This window comes from Hippopotamus amphibius, chromosome 3 (genome assembly GCF_030028045.1).
Source record: "Hippopotamus amphibius kiboko isolate mHipAmp2 chromosome 3, mHipAmp2.hap2, whole genome shotgun sequence".
In the NCBI taxonomy this organism is placed as follows: Eukaryota; Metazoa; Chordata; class Mammalia; order Artiodactyla; family Hippopotamidae; genus Hippopotamus; species Hippopotamus amphibius.
In genome coordinates, this window is record NC_080188.1 from 185,151,477 (window position 1) to 185,172,564 (window position 21,088).

The window sequence follows — 21,088 nt, forward strand, 5'->3', positions numbered from 1 at the left end:
AAACTCTTTCTTCTTGGTAAGTCTCGTCCACCAAAAGCAAACAAATAAACAAAAAAAATACATGAATGCACTGGTTCTGGACCAAGAGAATAATTCATAGCAATACTGAGAGTATATAAATTATTATTGATGATGTTGTATCATAATTTGTTTACTCCTTTATTTTTCTACAGCTATTAAAATTAGCATTAATATTAATAGCAATCATTATCATTAAATGAGTACTTACTACCTAGGAGGTACTATGTTCAATGTTTTATACATTAATCCCTCAATTAATCTTTATAAAATAGGTACTATTATTATTCACATTTTTAAAATGAGGAAGCTGAGGCACAGAGGTTAGACACTCGCTCAAGATTACACAGTTAGTGAGATCTAGATTTGGGGGTGCCAAAAGTTATAAAATTTGGGAGACCCTTTTTAAGAAAATAAAACCAGATGATGAAAACAAGACAAAATATAAATATTTATAAGGGGAAAATAAATGACAAGAATTACAGATAAAGAGGTAAACCTAGCAGATCCCACTAACATAAAAATATTATGTTTTGATTACATAACTTCTGACATCCCTCTATATTTTTTTTCCCTACCATGTTTAACTCACACCCTTGGTCACCTCTTCATTCAACCATGGCTTTGTACCATAATTATCTATAGAGATAATAGAAAGATAATTCATTCTTTCCTGTCACATAGTTAATCAAAAACCTTTTTAATTATTTAAAGTTGAGAAAAGTGACTTTAAACTTCACAACTCATTGTAATATTACAGAAATGTGTGATTATTTTCAAATTTGGAGAAATATCTACAAAGGATTTTTTAAGATTTTAGGACATTTTAAGCTTTCTTGACTTAAGGTGATTTGCAGCGACTTGTCTTAAATATTTGTTGAATTGACAGCATCTTGACCATTTTTCATGGATATCCTTACTGTGTGACTGAATTTAAGTGGTATGTTGTCATATATGCCACTATTTTATCCACAAATCAGTAAAAAGTTTAGATTTTCCAATATGAGTTACTTCTTTTCATAATTTGTATTATCGAAGTAATCAAATTGCTTATGCATGGCTTCAACCCCACATCCAGCATTTTCTTCCAATAGTTTCCTACTTTAGGTATGATTTGAAATTTATTTTGTTACAATTCTCTTCTTGATGTCAGAATATTCAGTTGATTTCATTTTTCATTTCTACAGCTTTTGTTTCATATTATGTTAATTTTTCTATTTGATCTTTCTCTTTAAACCTTCCCTTTATATGCATACAAATTAAGAGTCTGTAATTTCTCACATTCTCTATCTTTCCAAATTGCAGTTAAAATGACATATTTAAGCCTTAACAACTTTTTTATGTAAGTGACTGAAATCATATAAATTTAGCTACTGAACCTAAACTAAATATTCCCCAGATTCAACTTCCTCTTAGTTTGCGTTCAAAAAAGTCCATGGTTACTCCAATCTCAATCAATATGAGGACACATATGACAGAGGGCAAGTTAAAAGGGCAAGGGACAGTGGCCATAATAAATTGTAGTTAAATATTGTACATTTACAGATTTTATAAAAATATATGACCATGCTTGCCTTGAAAGGGGCTCATGCAAGCAAAGGGCCTTAAAGATCAAGTTTCCTGAGCTTCAAGATAAATCTACCCCTGTAAATAGAACGTGTTGGAACTCCAGCCCCTCTGAGTTAAGATTTCAGGACATTGAAAAGCATGAACTCTCTGCCGTCTTTCTATAATTTCTTCTTCTTTTTTTTAAATCATCAAAGAGTTATCCATAATACAAGTAACAATTATTTAAATTATTATCGTGTTATTGTTAAACACTGTGTTCTTGTACACATCCTCTGCTATGTAAAGTTCTGATGAAAACGATTAAGAAGAGCACTTCAATAACAAGACTAAACAATCAAAAAATATTAAAAGTATCAATCCTGGCTGTACCAGAATCTTGTGCCTTAGTAAGAATACTAGACTCTCAGTATTTTGGTAGCCCTTAAATAAATAACAAATGCCAAATTAAATTATTCATAACTCAATTTCAATCCCCCAGTGTGGGGAAGACTCATCTCCTTCTCTGAGCCAAAAAAATTCCTGATTTCTAGTTTCTTATTTCATCTTTGAACAACCATTAAGTGTATTTCCAAGGCATTTACTATTCTGTGAAGCTACACATCAGCTCTCTGGATCCACAGTGTATTCATCTTATGCATTTTGTTAATCCAACCCAGTGGGACATATTTAGAGGAAGATTTTAAAATATATACTGTCAAACTGGTTGATAGTCCCATGTCATTATGTTGGTCCCCATCAGCTGTCCAGGAAATAGTAAGAGTGGATAGTTGTCCTACATACAGCAGAATTAGATCTCAATTATGACATTTTCCTCGACCTAAGGAATCTAAGGATTACCCCCAACAGATGGCACAGGGTACCTGGATCTGTAGTACAAGGTAACAAGAAGGCTGAGTTTGCCGGGTAAGACAAAGAAACAAAAACAAACAGAAAAAAACAACCTCCCAAGATCTTCTTAAAAATGAATAATGTATTAAATCATATAATACACAAGTGATGACAATGGACACATAGTCATTTCAGAAATATCTCCTATGGATTGTAGACGTAAAAGGTTAGTATTCTAAAGATAACTAAAGTCCACTCAAGAAATCCAGCCCAGTGTTTCCTAGACACTGTTTATTGGCTAGAAGATGTACATAAGAAGCAGGAGACAGATTACAACAAAAAGTAGGCAACATGTCTTGTTCACTATTTGCCAAGCTGAGTTCTGTGTACTTCATACCCATCAACATGTTTAAGCCTCACAGCAACCCTGTGAGGTAGGGACTATTATTATCTCCAATTTACAGATAAGGAAACAGAAGTACTTCTAATGGAAGTTAAAAAATTTTTTCCAGATCACAGATCCAGTGAGTGGCTGTATTACCTCCGGTAACACAAACTGTTATTGTAAATGAACCTCAAAATTTACAAAGGTTCAAATACAATAGAGGTACACTTCTTTCCCACATAATAGTTCTGTGGTGTGAACATATCTTCAGAGTAGGTCTCTTTCCCTCAGTTATTCTGGCTGTTGGGAGCGTTGCTGTTTTCAACAGGTAGCGTCTCAGGTCACCTGGAATTTTATCTATTCCTGCAGTCAGAAGAGGGAAAGATTATGAAATAACAGATGTGGAAGTTGTTTTATTGGCTAGGTCTAGAAATTGCCCATGAATCTCTCGCCACTGTGACTAAGAAGAATTGCTAACTCCATCCCTAGAGTCCATACTCTTATACCTGAACAAGCATTGGCTACTCTCCAGCCCAAACCATATCAGTGTTTATCCAGTCTGATGGGAAGGCCCAGTGTAATATAATTACCAAGTTGCAAACATTTTTCTGGATGATCAGAAGAAAAAAAAAAAAGAGAGGCATTGACTATGCACCACACATGTGCCAAAGTTAGAAGAAAAGGTGCTGTGTATGTGTGCTAGGTTCTAAGGCAGTGACTTTTAAAGTAAGTTTCAGGGACTTCCAAGGGTCTCCAAGACCTTTGCAGGTGTCTGTGAGATTAAAACTATTTTCACAATAATACTGAACTATGATATGCCTTTTTCACTCTCATTCTCTCATGACGATACAGTGGAGCTTTGCAGAGTTTCCATGACATATAATATTGCATCAGATCCCACGTGCCGCAGAGCAAACAAGCCCATGCACCACAACTACTGAGTCTGTTCTCCAGAGCCTGCAAGTCACAACTACTGAAGCCCACGTGCCTAGAGCCCGTGCTCCACAACAAGAGAGGCCACTGCAATGAGAAGCCTGTGCACCGCAATGAAGAGTAGCCTCTGCTCATTGCAGCTAGAGAAAAGCTGCGAGCAACAACAAAGACCCAACACAGCCAATAAATAAATTAATTTTTTAAAAAAAGAAAAGAAAATCATGGCCATTAGTTAGTTATCCTGTGCTATGACTAACCAGTTGAGTACCTCTCTTTCCTTTAGATGAGTTAGCTGAAAACAGGTCCATTAAAGACGGAACCGTGGTCATGGGGTAACGGGAGGCAAAAGTCTTGCCCCGCCTCCATTTCATAATAAGCCAGAGTTTTAAAACAGCAGTGAACTCTCTCATTTTAGCATTATTGTTCATCTGTTGCTTTTTTTTCTGTCAATTGCCATTATTACTTTATTTAATAAATATGTGTCATGTAGTGACTATATTTGAAATATGCTCGGTGCTTTGTGAGTATAAAAATGGCTGAGATTCCATTTTTATCCTTGAGGACTTGCAATCTAATCAAGGAGAGAAGTGCCTGTAAGGTTAAACGCAGGCATAAGAGAGGGATGAATCCAAGCATAATCTTAAAGACTGAGTGATCACTCCAGCCAAAATGTTGAAGAAAACTAAACCACTGGATCAGAACTGCAAACAATGAGCGGGATTTTGAGATACGTGGATGGAAGAAGGATGTCGCAGCTAAACAAGGGCATGGCTTGAGCCAACGGGTGAAATTAGCAAACTGCAAAGCATGTCTAGGTAGGAATAAGCAGTTGGGTTGATTGGAGGTAGATGCCGTGTGTAAGGAAAGAGAATGTGGTAAAGCTGAGTAGCCAAAAGGATTTGAAATGATTTGGTACACAGGGAAGAGTCAGTGTGATGGCAGGGACTGTGATTTCAAAAGATAAATTAGATTTGGGTGGCGGAATGGATGTGAAGGAGAAGGAAAGATAAGTCAGTTAAAACACTGTTGCCAAAAGTGCCTGTTCTAAGAAATGGAATAGAGGCGACTGTCTACTAGGACAAGAGTTCTTCATCTTTTGGAGGTCATACACTCCCGGTCGAATCTTTTGAAAGTTACAAACCCTCACTTCAAATAATAGTACGTAGGATACACACAAAAAATTGCCTGCCATTTCATACACCCTTGAAGTCCATGCATGGGCCCAAATTTCAGAATTACTGATGTACTTCAATGTGATCGCCATGCTAGCCAAATATTTCCTAAGCAGACTGTGTCATTCCTCAATTCCTGTGAATCAAAATTAGCTACAGAGTTTTTCCTGACCTTCGACAGTTCCGCCAACTCTGGTAATCATGGTGGACTGAAGGAATGAGCCTTTTAAAAAGGAAAAAAAAAAATCTCTTTTTAGTCCCTTGACCTCCCTGCAGGTTTCACTGAAAATAGACACGTTGCACATGTCTTTTTCCTCTCTCTGTTGCCGCTCTCTCCTGTCGCCCCTAATGACTGTGACCTCAGTGACCTTCCAGAATGTCCATATGGCCCTTTCTCTCCTCAGACTAACAACACCATACCTGCGGCATGAGGGTTTGGATCTCATAATATTGTTCCTAAGCCTGGCCTCTCTCCCTGCCTGGCATTGTGTGCCTGCCACGAGACCGGGCTGGCTCGTAAAACATCTCTTTATGTACTTTATTACTTAAACTCTTTTATTTGCCTGCAGGAGCCCTTTAACAAAATCACATTGAATTGACTTTCTCACACCAAATCAAATCTCCCTGGTCCCAGTTCAGTTGTCTTTGTCAATATGTATTTTATAAATGGAGTGAATTAACAGATGCTGTTGGAACAGAAGTGCTGGGGTAGCGTTTATGCTTTTAGTGCTCTCTCTGGGCAGATGAGTTGTATGGGAGTGTTATACAGGTGCCTCGGGAGGGAAGTCACGCCTGTCATTTCGGGGGATATGTATTCTTAACCGTTTTCTTTGAATATATTTTAAACCTCTTTATTACTCTTTTTATTCGTAGTGTTTGCTTACATGGTTTTATCATTTGCGCCATCATTCTTAGGTTGGACTTGATTATACCCCTTCGTATTAAAAGATGAAAATTAAAGCCTCCTTATCATGCAAAGAGGACAGGATTTTCTGTTAGCCACGGAGAACTGATCATGACATACCTTTGGAACATACTGCTTTATTTCTATCATCCATGTTGTCCATGCAGCCTTGGAATTGAAACTCTGGGTTGAAACTGTTCTAGAATAAAGTACTAAGCTTCCATGTCCTGGACTCTGACATCAGTAGAATGAGTGACTGCCCCTATTACATGAGATAGGATCTGGGGACTTTGCAGAGAGGAGAAGACATCAGAGAAATCCATTGTGTAAGACTTGTATTGAAAGAAGATTTCCCAGGAAGATTTCCATATGACATAATGAACTTTTGAAAAGTGTAATGTATATATGCTATAAAATACATTGCAATGATCTGGGGAACATTTTTACCCTACCCTGTCTCAGTTTTGTGATGGTAGCCATAGAGCCATCTGCTGGTGAAGACAAGATGCATGTCTTTTCTTTTATGTTCTGCCATCAACTTTATGTTTGTCCTGAGAATGACTAATCACAAACCTGTTTTTTTTACATTCTTCTAGTCCTGAAATATAATCCCTTGGCTTAAAATGTGGTCCCCATGGTCAATCCCAGAGTTCCACAATGATTTGTCATATTCCAGACTGTTTTTTATGACTGTACTATTTTTTATCTCAAAAGCATGATAATTCTTGGACTTTTTTTTTAGAAAAGTGGCGCACTTGTTTTACAGAATTAACAATTTAGAAATTAATCAGGACTGTATGTTTATAAATGCTCTCCTTTCAGCCATAGACATTAAGTAAGTGTTGGTAACATATTGGAAGTATTCATAAGACTGTGAGTAAAAAAATTCTTTCCTTCACTCTTTTCTCATTGTATCCAAGACAGTGGAAGCTATCCATTGGATACATACACTGTTTGGAACGACAATATAGGCTGTTTGATCTCAGAAATAAATATCTAATAGTTCAGTGCATACTCTACCCCTTTAATAACATCTACATCCTGTTCAAAGAGAATGTCCACCTTTGTACAAATTTAATGAAGAGCCTCTGGAAGTGTAGATCAATCCATCAATAATACATGACCCGTTTTGTTTTTCTTTGGGCGTATTTAAAACTGTGCCTTCTGTGTGTCAAAGTTCAAAAGTCAAGTGCTCCATGTGATAAATTAGGTAGGGTCAAAAGTTATTGCAATGCAGTTTCAGAAGATTGTCTGTCTCTGAATTTGCAGCTCATTCATGCTGAAGTGATGCACTATGGGAATTACTACCAAGCTCTGCTCGGCAACATCTGCTCTCCCTAAGTGAGTTAGTGCACGTCAGACATCTTTATGTCAGAATATTGCAGTGATGGATGCAGTCTTCAGAAAATGCTGCATAAAAATCTGGTGTGCCGTTCTGGCCATTAAGTGAAATTACTATTTAAATTAATGGCACTGTCACAGTTTATCTGTGCAAAGAATGAACGCTGATTAGGGTATTAAGTAATTAGCAATTTATCACACTGGAACAAGGTTGATAATAATTAAAGAAGTAATGGTTTACCAAAGAAACTAGAAAGGGAGTCACTTCCTGTTATGTGAGTGAAATCTTGGCTGAAAATTTTAATTCAGTGAAACAAAGCTGAAGCTCTTTGTGAAAGAAAGCATCCTTTTTTGTCTAGTATAAAAACAGTTCATTATCAAAATTTTAGTTGACCTGTCAGAAGTCCCTCAGAGCGATCAGATGACTGATTAGGAGTTTGGAATTAGGTCAATGTCTGCATTTTTATTTTATACTTAAAGCATGGTGAAACCATAAAGTAATTTGGGAGTAGAAGTGGAGAATGTATTCTGCTCCCTAAAGGGCCGGTTTTCAGTTTTGATTGCTCTTTAAAATAGAAACATGAATTATTTTAAGAAAACTGCTAGAGAGAAAAAAAAAGAAAAGAGAGCGAAGAACCCAAGGTTGTATTTAAATGTCTGATCAGAAAGCAGCAGAAAAAAAAATGCCCAAACAATACACAACTTGAAGTTGTGGATTTTTCTTTTTGGTTTCTTGGGGGAGGGGGGGTGCGAATTTTACCCATTATAATCAAGACTCAGATTACAATGATAGCCCTGCTATATGTATTTATTTGAAAGAACTTTCCCTGGAAATGTTAAAACGACTAAAATTATTAATAAAGCACCAAAGAAAACAGTTTACTTTTAAACCAATTACTTTGAACAGTTATCACCTTTAAACATGGTGTCAAAATGCAGTTATGATCAATGTATATCATTAATCATAAATAAAATTTTTTAATATTGAGAGATATTTTTTAAAGTAGAAAGATCAATGAGAGGGTTCTTTGTAGTCATATGTGGCTAAACATCTTTCTTAGGGCACGTGCCAAGTCAGTATCTGCTTTCAATGATTTTTTTATAAACTGAAAAGCACTTAAAACTCGTTGGTCTATTATTAGGTGTGTCTTTCATATTGTAGGTGTTTGTACAGGACAAGATTAAACAATGCGGAACCCCAGGACACTTTGAATTTGAGGTCCTTTATGTTATCAGTCAAGACTAATAATAAATAAACACAATTCTAATTAAAATAAATCATTCATCACATTGCGCTGCTATATAACCGGATATAAATTCAACTATGATAGCCCTGTGACGTGGGGTATAGGCACCTTAATTTCTAGCTTAATCTGACTCTAGAGCATTGTTTATTTATTCAGCCTTTTATGTCTATATTTCTGCTATGTCTCTTCCTATGCAAGATCTAAATGATGTCAACACAGGCAGTTACAATGAATTGCGTGGGAGAAAGGGGGCTATTTGATATCTCAGGCACACCTGTCTTTCACTGAGAAGTGGAGATCAATGATCCTCCCTACAAGGTCTTTCTGCCACCACCCCCAACTTCTTACCCACGTCCAGAGATGGGTCTAGTGCAGCTCGAAAAATGGTGGCCAAATGGTTCAGCTGATCACTGAGCACACTCAATTGGTTTTGAATACAAATCTATCTCATGACCAAAGAATGGTTACAGTCGCTGCTGGATTCGCAAGAAGCAGTTATCTGTATCTTAGACAAAGGCAGGCAGAAACTTAACAAGATGCTTACCCAATATCTCCCAGTTCTAGGATGGTGCTACTTCTCCTTTGAGAAGAGATGGTGACCTCTTCTCCCTTGTGAATTTCTAGAGATTTCTTCTGAGTTCCTGTAGTTTAAGTACCCCTTCTTCTGCAACAAGATGTTATCATCACAAAATGGGTAGGCAACTCTCACGACAGAAATCAGATTATTTTTTATGGAGCTTGGGAGAAGTTTGGCCTCCCGCTGAATGATTTTAGAACACTTCCTCTTGTGCGTTCTTTCCCTAATTAGTGTCTAGTGCTCTTGGTCAGAAGGACCCCTCATTGTACATTTAAATCACCTTGGTAGGGAAATGCTACCTGAGCTATCGTACCATTTCAGCAACTGCCTGCGTCTGACATTTTTATACCAAACTTTATAGCAGCCTCAGTTTTCTTCTCTTTTTTTATTTCATATTCATATATAACATTTTATTGTTGCAGGGATGTTCTGTTGTGGGCAGGATTATGTGAATATGTCAGATACCATATGCTGCTCAGCTTCCAGTGGAGAGTCTAAAGCACATGTTAAAAAGAATGACCCAGTGCCAGTAAAATGCTGTGAGACTGAACTTATTCCAAAGAGCCAGAAATGCTGTAATGGAGTTGGATATAATCCTTTGAAATATGTTTGCTCTGACAAGATTTCAACTGGAATGGTGATGAAGGTAATTGATAGAAAACCTCTCAGAGGCGCTGATTTGACAATGGAAAGAGAAATACATTGTTCATAACTATTTTTCTAAAATAGGAATATAAAAACTCCTGTGTGCATTATTCATTTTCACATTACATCCATATTAATACCAAATGAGTTCGCTATGATTGATGTTATTGCAATGAATTCTAAAGGAATTAATAATGATTAGCTGTTCTCAGGAAGCTGTACCAGCACTTCAGATTAGTGCAGACAGAAAGTCTGAGATGCTGAAAGAGTCGGCGTGGGGCTGTGGATGGAGATGAAGGGAAATTCAGCTTCTTTTCTCTCCCACCCCCAACCATAGGCCATCACTTTCCTTCAATAGAGACCTTAGATCCAGCAGATTCACTTAGTTGTGTTTCTATCATATTCCTTGAGACAGTTCAAGATCAGCAAAAGCCAGCCAACCACAAAAATGAATAGGTCTGGGGGTGCATCACTTACGTGTGTATGTTGAGATCCTTCACATACAGCCATGCCGTGCTTGTTAGCATTAAACTTGACCCAAGATTCCTGAAACCCACCATTTTAAGAAAAGGATTACGAACATTTAAAAAACAAATACCCTACTATGTTTGGTAGTAATTTGTCATGAGGAGATGGCTAAAAAGCGGTGCTTTGGTCACAGACAATGGAAGGGATCTTGCTGACTAAGGTAATTATACAAACATTGTGTGAATGTCATGGACTGTGGAATGGACCACAAGTCTTGAGAATTTTAGGGCCCCAGAAAACACTTTGCAGCAATGAATATTAAGATATGTATAACTGAATCACTTTGCTGTATACCTGAAACTAACACAACATTGTACATCAGCCATACTCCAGTAAAATTAAAATTTAAAAAAAGAAAGGAAAAAAATAAAATTGTTGAAGAGTGGATACTTCATGAAGTGAATAACCATACAAAACGTTCAACAAAAATAGTAAGGTTTCTTTGTCTACAACAGTTTTTAAGAATCGGTCTGATCTGAACACAACGTTAGCCAGTTCTGGGAATGAAACCTATCCAACACTGTATTCCCAAAGTTTAATTTTATTCCAGGCCAGTGTTTTCACAAGTTTGAACTAGGACATGTTTCATAAGTACCTAGTATTCTTTGAGGAGCTGGTGATTTTGCAAGAATATGCCTTTAAAAATAGTGAGTTAGGAAGCATCTATGTAGAAAACTCTCCTTCAAAGGACACTCATATTTGAAAAATGAAGATAGAAAACCTGTTAGTTTCAGAAATGACACCATCACTCACAACTATGTGTTTCATTCTTGTCCAGCTCACATTTGATTCCCAGCATCTCATTTTGATCAGAAAGACATAGCTTCTATTACTTAAGGAGCATGTTCAGGATATAGCCATGATCTTTTAAGTCAGCTTGAATTGGCTCAGTGAAGGCCAAGTAACAGTTGTATTTAAAATTCATATATAAATGATCATGATTAGGAGATTTTCTGAATGCTGAATCAAGCAGTGTATTGCAGGTAAAGCTCAATCTATAGATTCCATTTTGCTTCCTTGGAGTCTTGCAACTCCCGCTCTAGTCCGGACTGGATCACTGTGAGATTTCCACACAGCTGTCCCAGCCCATCTTCCCTAAGCTGTCGGTTTGGGGATTCCTTTCACTCCTCCTCTGTGTTGGTCTCCCTGTGTTCTGAACCCCATTTGTCCCTCTTTGGCACCTTCTTTTGAAGAATTCTCTCCCTGGGTATAGGTGACTGAAAGGTAAATGGTTTGAGAGCTTGATGCCCGAAATTATTGTAAATCTCCTTTCCTTTGGATTGATAGCTTGGCTAGGTATACAATTCAAGGTCAAAAAGTATTTCCACTCAGGATTTTGAAAGCATTTCTATATTTTTAAATTTTCATTGCTATTCTGATTCCTGTTTATTTGTAGGTAACCCTGTTGTTTTTCCTGTGACAGTTTTTAAGACATTCTCTTTAACCTGCTTTTCTAAAATTTCATGACAGTGTGCCTCTATGTAGATGTTATTGTCATCATTATTTATGAACATCCATAATGATATACTTTTTGTGGATTTTTTTTCAGGGTGGATTTTTTTTCATGGCCTTCAATTCTGGGAACTGTTATTTTATTATTTCTTTGATAATTTGCCCCCTCTTTTGTCTGTTTCCACTGATTACTTGGGTGTTGGACTTCCTAAACTGATATTTTAATTTTTTCTTCTTGTTTCTTGCCTATTCATTACATCCTCATCTTTTTCAATATGATGAGATATTGCCTTAACTTTATCTTTCCACCTTTCTATTGATTTGTTGTGGGGTTTTTTAGCTGTCATTTTTTTTTTTTTTTTTTTTTTTAGCTTTTAGGTACTCTTTCCTGTTTGCTGATTATTACTTATTTATGGTATCCTATTCTTGTTTCATTCACAGAACATCTTTTTTTTATCATCCTGGAAATATTCACTCCATTGTTGCTTTTTTTAAGTGTTTGCTTTATCTTTGAATTGTCTCATTTGTTTGTTTGGTGTTATTTTTTTGCCTATAAAATTTTAGTTTTTTTAATTTATTTTATTGAAGTAGAGTTGATTTACAATGTTGTGTTAATTTCTGCTGTACAGCAAAGTGATTTACATATATGTGTATATATATATATATATGTTCTTTTTCATATTCTTTTCCAATATGGTTTAAGATTGGTACTATTTTAATTTCCTTCTTTTTCTTGTTTTGTTTTTGCTTCCTCTGAGATTTTTTTTTTTCTGTTTTTAAACCTCTCGTCCATTGGAGGCTGATTGAAGAGCTGCTACACATAGACTTCCGTCAGTGGGGAGCACAGTAGGATCATCGTGATGGCAAAATGGCTTGTTGTCAAGGAATCACATTACCAGGAATCCTCAACAAGTGTACTTAATGAACTATCCTTAGTCCTCCATCCTAGGTCGGGATGGGATGTGCACCTGGCTGCCATACAGCGAATCCGCTAGCAGAGAGGGCTTGGGTTCTCACTCTGCAATATTCAGACTTTTCTTTAGGTTTGCCCCTCTGGCTCCTGGCTTCTCTCTTCCAGTGGACCCTCTATATATATATATTTTTTTAGTTTCACCAGTTATTTTCTACCTTTTTCTCATTTTTCTAATATTTTGCCAAATGCAGCCCTAACAGCACACATGCTGCTCATGTTCTAGCCTGTGCTGTCTTCCCCAGAGCCGTGAGCTCAGGAGCACTAACTTGCTTTGACAGTTATCCCAGAGCAGAGTTTCCCCAAAATTTAGCCACAACATAACAGAGCTCCCCAGCTTCCCAGACCCCAGCGTGTATTTCTTTGCCACCTCCTGCTTAACCCTAAGCCAATGCCACATACTTTTAGGGTTTTGTTATTGTTGTTAAGGCAACATCCAACTTCAAAAGAAAAGAAAAAAAAAAGAAAAACAATCCAACTTCAAAGTACTAATTTATGTTTTTGCTAGAATACGCCGGACTATGCTGAGGTAAAAATAGATGTATTGATGTATGGAATGGGTCAACAGAATGAGTTTTTTAATATTTTTCACATAGTCCAGTGTGAGTTTGGTAGCTGTCCTCCAGGCAACATCTCAGGAACCCAAGTCCCTTCCATCTTGTGGGGCTTCCCAGTGGAGAAAGGGGGAGAGGGGTGACTGCGCATGTATGCATCTTCCCTGAATGCAGAATGCATCTCTTCTGTACACAGTCACACAGACATTTCTAGCCACGGGACTCCTCCTATTGTAGCTGGACTTGAAAATCTAGTGTTCCCGGGGAGAAAAGGCAAAAATGGTCATTCCATAGCCTTGTCTCTGCCACATCCATCCACTTCCCAGCTTCCAAAAATGTGTGTTACTCCCCTTCCTGTTTCCTTGGACTTTCTATATTCTTTTATCGTCATTTGGTTGGGCTTTAAGAGGAAATGATGATAAACGCACATGTTTGATTCACCATATTTAAGTGGAAATCCAACTATATTCTTCTGAAGCAGCTTTACTCTGATGACCTTTGGGAAAATAATTTACCTTATTTTAGGGAAGGGAGAGATTGAATGTAGAGCAACTTTAAATAGCAGAAATGATTTAAAATAAATTATGTTACCTACATAAAGGAAAGATGAAGTAGAGCTTTGCTTTGTAAGGATATTGCCCTATTTATACCTCCTATAATTTAGCATGATGAAGTATTTCATTTTCTGAGATTAGAGCCTACTAGTACTTATCGATAACTTTAAAAAGTCCAGAGAGTCACCAGAGAAAATGTTTATAAATATAAATAATTATGATTATAATGACAGTTCATGAAATATTTAAATTTTCTAAAACTTGGATGTGAAATACTTCTTATTGGTCCAACTTTCCCAAAAGCACAAGAAGTGTAGATTCTCAAATTTAGCATTCTTTATTTTCTCTAAAATGCCATTAGGAAAGTGTCAAAGTAACAATAATAAAATAATGACTACTGTTATTATTTATAGCTTATCTACTAAGTGTTAGGCCTTTACATTATCTCATTTGAATCACGCAACAAACCTGCACAGTAAATTGAATTTCCATTCTTTCGTGGAAGAAGCTAAGGCTTTGAGTGTATGAGACTCATTCAAGGTCATAACACTAATAAGTTGCAAAACTGGATTTTCAATCCAAATCTGTGTCATTTCAAAGTAACTGCTCTTTCTAGTATACAGACTGCCTTCATTTCTTTTTATGAATTTTGAGATGTTCATTCATGAACTAAGCAGAAGAAAATTTCATTTGAGAGTTGTAAAATCCTACCCCACACATGTCTAAATGAACGTTTTTAAATCCCTTTCCTCCCTTCCACCTCTACCACTTGACTCAGGAAACCAAAGCCTGCAGGACCATCTGCCCGGCACCCATGGAAGCCACAGCACACTGCGGCAGGTGTGACTTCAACTTTACCAGCCATGTTTGTACTGTGATAAGAGGATCTCACAATTCCATTGGGAAGGAATCAATCGAAGAAGTATGTTCATCTGCTGAAGAGACTGTTCATACAGGAAGTGTAAACACTCTCTCCTTCACAGGTAACAGAAAGGGAGCCACCTGCCCATGGCTGAGAAGGGGGAGTGAAAAGCTGCTGAAAATGCAGATTTATTTCACTCTGACCTCATCTGCCTCCTTCACCTCATATCAGTTAATTCAATCATACTTACGAGCCAGCTAGTTACCAGGTAATTAAAGGCACATTCTGGATCTGTTCAAGTTAGTAGTTTAAAATTTTTCAGAGTCTAACTTTAAACAAGGATGTACGCTATTTTAAAGTAAGCCTGTAGAGAGCGAAGCACAGAGAAATAAATTAGTTATGTGACCTTTTATGGTATATCCAGTTAATTTTCAGTGAACCCAATTTTCTTTCTCAAAAGTTTGAACACAGGCTTTCAATAAAGGCCATGAATGAATGCTGTTCTTCTTGCAAGCAGGAAAGAGGTAGAAACCTGTCTGATCACTGAGACCTGCCAGCATCATTCTGAGGAGGAGACAGACTGCTCAGTGTAAAGTCAGAATCCCTTTCCTGATCTTGGGTCTGGGTCCAGAGACTGTGCTCTCCTGCAGCCTGGTGTTTCCCCAAGACGGCCGTCATCTTGGGAACAAGAACCTTCATGGTTATGGAAAATAGTAATTTCCAAATCCCCATCTTGGCCCTATTGCATTAGTCCTAAATAGTGATTCTCAGGCTTAGCTGAGTGGAGTGAAAACTGCTATAATGTTTAGGATCATCTCCAAGATAGCTCTGCCATCTATTAAATTTTTATTATTCATCCATTTACTAAAGTCCCTACTTAAGTTTCTGTTTTTTGAAAGATTAGGTGTGTGTTTGTAACTGTGTGTGTATGTGTGTGTACACACCTATTGTTTAGAGTCAAATAGAATACATTTGAGTGACATAATTCAAACAAGCTAAGGTCAAATAAACAAAAAAACCACTCTCTTCCATCATGACTCGTCATTCTGGCTTTCCCAGCCAGTGATGGGTGGTAATGGCGAACGTTGAGAAGGAAAACAGGAAAGCAGCATACTGGGATGAGAGGGAGTGGATTAGGGAGGGAAGGAAGGAATAGAGATAAAGTTTACTGAGTATTATTTAGTTCCAGTGCTGTGCTAGGCAGTTTTTTTTTTTTTATTGAAGTATAGTTGATTCACACTGTTGTGTTAATTTCTGCTGTACAGTAAAGTGATTCAGATGTGTATACACACACACACACACATTCTTTTCAAAATTCTTTTCCATTATGGTTAATCACAGGATATTGAATATAGTTCCCTGTGCTATATGGTAGGACCTTGTTGTGTATTCATTCTATATATAATAGTTTGCATCTACTAACCCCAAACTCCCCGTCCATCCCTCACCCACCTCCCCCTTTGTGCTAGGCATTTTTAAACCTTACCTTAATTTACCCATAAAGCAGTGAGGCAAGTATGATTATTTAACAGATGAGGAAACTGAGGCTCATATCTGTAAAAGTAACTTGTGGTAAAATCAGGTTCATATCATGTCATCTTTAGAAGCAGCAAATATAGAGGACTCCAGAGGGTGCAGGGCTCCTTTCAGGGTGAGCCAAACCTCCCTCAGGCTGTTCCTTCCACCTGAAATGTGCTTCTTAACCATCACACTCAAGGCCAAGGTCAGGATTCACATCCTCGATGCAGGCTTCGCAAGTCCAGCCCCCTCTCTCCTCTCTGCTCCTGTGACAACATGGTCATACCATTCACCACTTCCACCATGTGTGTGTCATAGGCATCTGGACACATCTCATCTCTCCCACTGGATTGAAATATCCATGTGAATAGAACATCCCTGTTTAATTTTACCTTATTTTTGGATTTAGCACACTGTAAGCAAACAAAAAAAATATATTTATTGGAATGCCTTTATGTAGGAAAAGCCTCAGGATAGAAAACAGTTGGAGCACTAATCTCCTCCCACTCCCAGTTATAGATTTAAGTCATGAAGCTTCATTTAAAAATTGCTTGGTTTCCTTCTTAGAGGAAGGTTGTTTCCACCTACTGATATAATATTGCAGGGGCTTTTAACATCCATGTTTCAGATCAGTTTGCCTGCCAGAAAACACTATAATTTAAATATGAAAAATAACAAGATTTTATTTTTCATGAAAAAAATTAAGCAGTCAAATGATGCTCAAATTCCATTGAGACCAATTTAGACTAAAATGTCAACATTTTTTAGAAACTGACAATTAAAAGCTACCACCACCAGTGCTGACCAAAATTCATTTGTTTATACTATCCTTCATTTATCAAGAAAATTTTATGAAATCCTTACTAATATCCAGTCAGTATGCAAGGACCAACAACTATAAAAACAAGTAGGAATTTCCATCAGGAATTTGAAGCTAATGTGAAGAGATAGGGAAACAAATACATAAGTACTGATAATATGAGAAATGATGTGCAGATAAGTTCTATGATAGAAGACAGCATAGGATGTTTTTGAAGAGTATTGCAAGGACACCTAACTCAGACTACAGAGGTTAGGAAAGACTGAGAAGGATATTATGCCCGAGGAGAGAACTGAAGAACAAATTGGAGCCTATCAGTTTGAGGGAAGGTAGGCCAGGCAGAGAGAGCAATACATGCAAAGTACAGGAAGCAGGAGGAAGCCCAGCAGGTCTGAAAAACAAGTACCTCGATATGGATGTAGCAGGTATAAAACAGAGAAAGTAATGAAGAGGAGGCCAAAGAGTGAAGGTCAGATGACGCAGGCCTTTTATGCCACACTGAAGAGTTTATCTTTATACAACAATGAGAGGATAGTAAAGTATTTTAAGCAGTAGAATGACACAATTATATATGGATTTTGGAAGGATTACTCTATCAGCTAAAAAACTGAAGACAAATATGTATGGGACATTTCAGCAATTAACAAGTAAATATTGAACAAACATACCCCACACAAATCCCAACACTCTCAGTTATCAGAATATTAGCCCCATGTAACATAGAAATGATTTTGAGATAAGTTAAAAGTAAAAGAAGTGTTGGAAATTCTGGCAAAGAAAAAAAGAGCTCAGAAATGAGAGAGAGGATTGAAAAAAAGGTAAAATTTCAACAAGTGATTCCTTATGTGTAAACCAAAAAGAGAGCAAACATCTTTGAAAGACCAGGACTCACAGGAAAATACAGAAGCAAGGAAAAGACATGAGAGAGTCAAAAAGGAGAAGAATGAAATACAGTGGAGGAAAGAACAGGAATAAAATATGGACAGTTGCCACAGTTGAAGTTAGAAATGGCGACATGGGCTTGAAAGTTACAGAATAACAGTTATTCCCAATGAATAGTTTAATCTGCTATAACAAGAGATTCAAAAATGTAGTTATCAGCTGTGGGTCAGTGGATGATCTGGACAGCTCAGCCCCACAAGGTCATCCAGGATCTGGATTCCTCATCATGCTTCCAAGTGGTACAGTCTGAGTTATCATAACAGCCTAGTTCTGGCCCATCAGAAGGGGTAAGAATGCCAATAGGAGGCAAATGATTTCCTCTTTAGAAAGTGATGCACAAGTTACCCATGTCACTTCCACGCTCCTTCCATTGTTGAGATCAGACATGTGACTACACCAAACTGTAAAGAAAGCTGGAAAATATAGACTCTGGCCAAGAGGTCTCTGACCAGGACAGAAGGGAGATCTGGGGACCCACTGGCGGTCATCACAGATACAAAGAGGCAGATACCCTCTTACTAGACAAAATGAAGACAGAAATACATTCATATAACAATTTACATTTTTTGAAGTTCTACAACATAACGTATTGCATTTTATTTTCATACCAGTTCTATAAACAAGGCAGAGAGGGGTTTATTGTAAGGAGATGCACATAAGGAGAATATGGTCAAATAACCCAAGTGGATGGACTGAGAATTAACCCCGCATCCGAAGGATACAGGAGGTGGCCAGGCAGTCAAGGAGATCCTCTTCTGATCCTCCTGTCGAAGAAAGAGTCATGAGAAACCACCACACAAAAATACAGATGTACATATTCAAAACTCACAGAATTAAAAAAGTGGAAAGCAGATTTTAATAAAGTTTCAAGGAATGTTTTTGGTAAACTTGTGGCATTTGTACTTCCGAAGTTATTAAAGCTCAGAACTGAACTAATATGTTTGAGACACCATTGAATTATGTGGATGATTGTCTAACAAAACTTGCCAGACCAAAATCTCAGCAGGTTGGTTTTGTTGTTTTAATTAGATGGGTTGTTTTTGATTTAGGTTTCAGTTCTAGTTTGGTGGAAGATGAAGGAAGTATATATGGTACAGTGTATATAGCACATATAGTGGAGTGTGATTTCATCTTTATTCACTGAAATTTACCACGATAAGCTAAGTTTCATGTCCTATATCTCATAACAACCACATTATAATTTATATAATAATTTAATAAAGTAATATTGACAATCTAATAAGCGGTAAAATCTATAATAATAAAACTATAAAAGAATGTTGCCAAACCTGCCTCATACAGAAGTAAAGAGATCATGAACTTGGGAACCATTAACATCTAATGTACATTAGTCTAGTGCTTTTATTTTTCAATCATTTCTTTAATGTATCCATATTTCTCTATTCAAAAAGGTGAATCCTGTGCAATTTCATATCTCTGCATCTAATAAACACATATTTCTTATGACTCAGAAGGTACAGATATTAGTGTTTTATTTACATATAGTAGGATTTAGCAGTTAGCATTTATTTTTCAGTGTTTAAGGTTTTGATATTCATTTCCGATATGATGGTAAAAAAAATAAAAATTAAAAGAAAACCTCACTGTCTGGTTTTCTGTCTTTCCAGATGTGAACCTGGAGCCCTACGTGGCATATGAGTATAGGATTTCTGCGTGGAATAGCTATGGGCAAGGATTCAGCAAGGCAGTTAGAGCCAGAACAAAAGAAGATGTGCCTGAGGGAGTGAGTCCCCTCAGGTGGACCAAAATGGATCATCTTGATGACGTAATAGTCTTAAACTGGAAGAAACCTATACAATCAAATGGTATTAAGCTATTTTTAAAATTGAAATAACATAATCCCGTAAATCCATAAGGAAACTGAAGTTAGTGTAGTCTACGTTTAATAGGCATGCATCTAACCACTAAATAGTATTTGCGGATAAAGGGAACTTCAGGTATATGCCAGCGATTCATTCATTTTGTGAAATAGCCCTCACGAATTTTTACCCAAAACTAATTTATCTTGAATCCCAGCATATATCTGAGCTGCTTTCAAAGAAGCAAAGCATTAACGGAAGGCAAACTAGTTTTGAAAGTAAATGTTTGATAGTGAGTGAGGGGAAATAAGCAATTGACTCTATTTGTGTCAAGATTCCATCTTCTCCATAAGAGTGAGTGTAATTAAGAACTGCTTGAACACAGCAATAGAATAGCAAATTAAAATTAAGGAATGCTGTATTGTCCTATTTCTTCCGAACTCTAAGCCATCTAATTTGTTTGCAAATAGTTGAAGGAGTTTGGCATTCAAATTCAGGCATTTCTCTGCCTCTTTTAGGTCCTATTATTTACTACATTCTTCTCCGAAACGGAATTGAATGTTTTCGAGGAACATCATTGAGCTTCTCTGATACAAAAGGAATTCAACCTTTCATGGAATATTCCTACCAGCTGAAAGCTTGCACGGTTGCTGGCTGTGCCACCAGCAGCAAGGTAAGAGGAGTTTGCCTAAACTCTGGACAGAATTATCCAGTGTTAGGACTATATGAAGGTCCAGGTTGTGAGTAATCTTTCCAATGACAGGAAACAATGTCCACCCCAATAAAGCAGCGTGTCCAGATGGCATCTCAACTAAATACCAACACTTCCTCCTGAAAGGAGAGATCAATGGAAGGGAAATTTATTCAAATATCAATGTGTCATTCATCAAAAAGAAAACAGAAAAGACTTGAACCGTTATCCCCTTAATCTACTTTTCCTCCGCTAACTCTTTTTAGATGATCTTCTATAAATCCATAACAGTTCCCAAGCCATTTCTTAGTTTAAAAACTTATAAATTCTATTTAAATATCATTTCAGCAAAAATTACCTGCTCTTGAAAAACAGAGAAAAGGGCAAAGGAGCCTGACATGGAAAATAAAATAGTTCTAAGGCTTCTGCAACAGCCTTGACAAGAAATAATGAAGATCTGAATTCATGCAGCAGGGGGTCAGAATGGAGAATATCAGAAAGATACAACAGATACCGGGGACAAAAATTACAGGACTCAGTAGTCAATTGTATGCAGAGGAATAAAAGGAAAGTATTATGAGTATCTTCAGGATATCTGGCTTGACCAATTTGTAGGTCATGGTGTCATTCTGCAGGCAAATCAAAAAACAAAAGAGGAAAAAATATATAGAGAGATATAGATATATAGCTATAGATATATGTAATGGAATATTACTTAGCCATAAAAAAGAATTAAATAATGCCATTTGCAGCAACAC

At 37.0% G+C, this 21,088-nt stretch overlaps 1 protein-coding gene across 1 annotated transcript in view; it reads left to right on the forward strand.

Annotated features, from left to right (window-relative positions):
- The window catches only part of USH2A (usherin), a 758,076-nt gene that overhangs the window by 570,468 nt on the left and 166,520 nt on the right, over window positions 1–21,088 (forward strand). Inside the window, exons 51-54 of the mRNA XM_057727708.1 lie at window positions 9,397–9,620; window positions 14,456–14,660; window positions 19,448–19,645; window positions 20,158–20,312. Of these exons, the coding sequence (XP_057583691.1) occupies window positions 9,397–9,620; window positions 14,456–14,660; window positions 19,448–19,645; window positions 20,158–20,312 (782 nt within the window). The remainder of the gene's footprint in view (window positions 1–9,396; window positions 9,621–14,455; window positions 14,661–19,447; window positions 19,646–20,157; window positions 20,313–21,088) is intronic.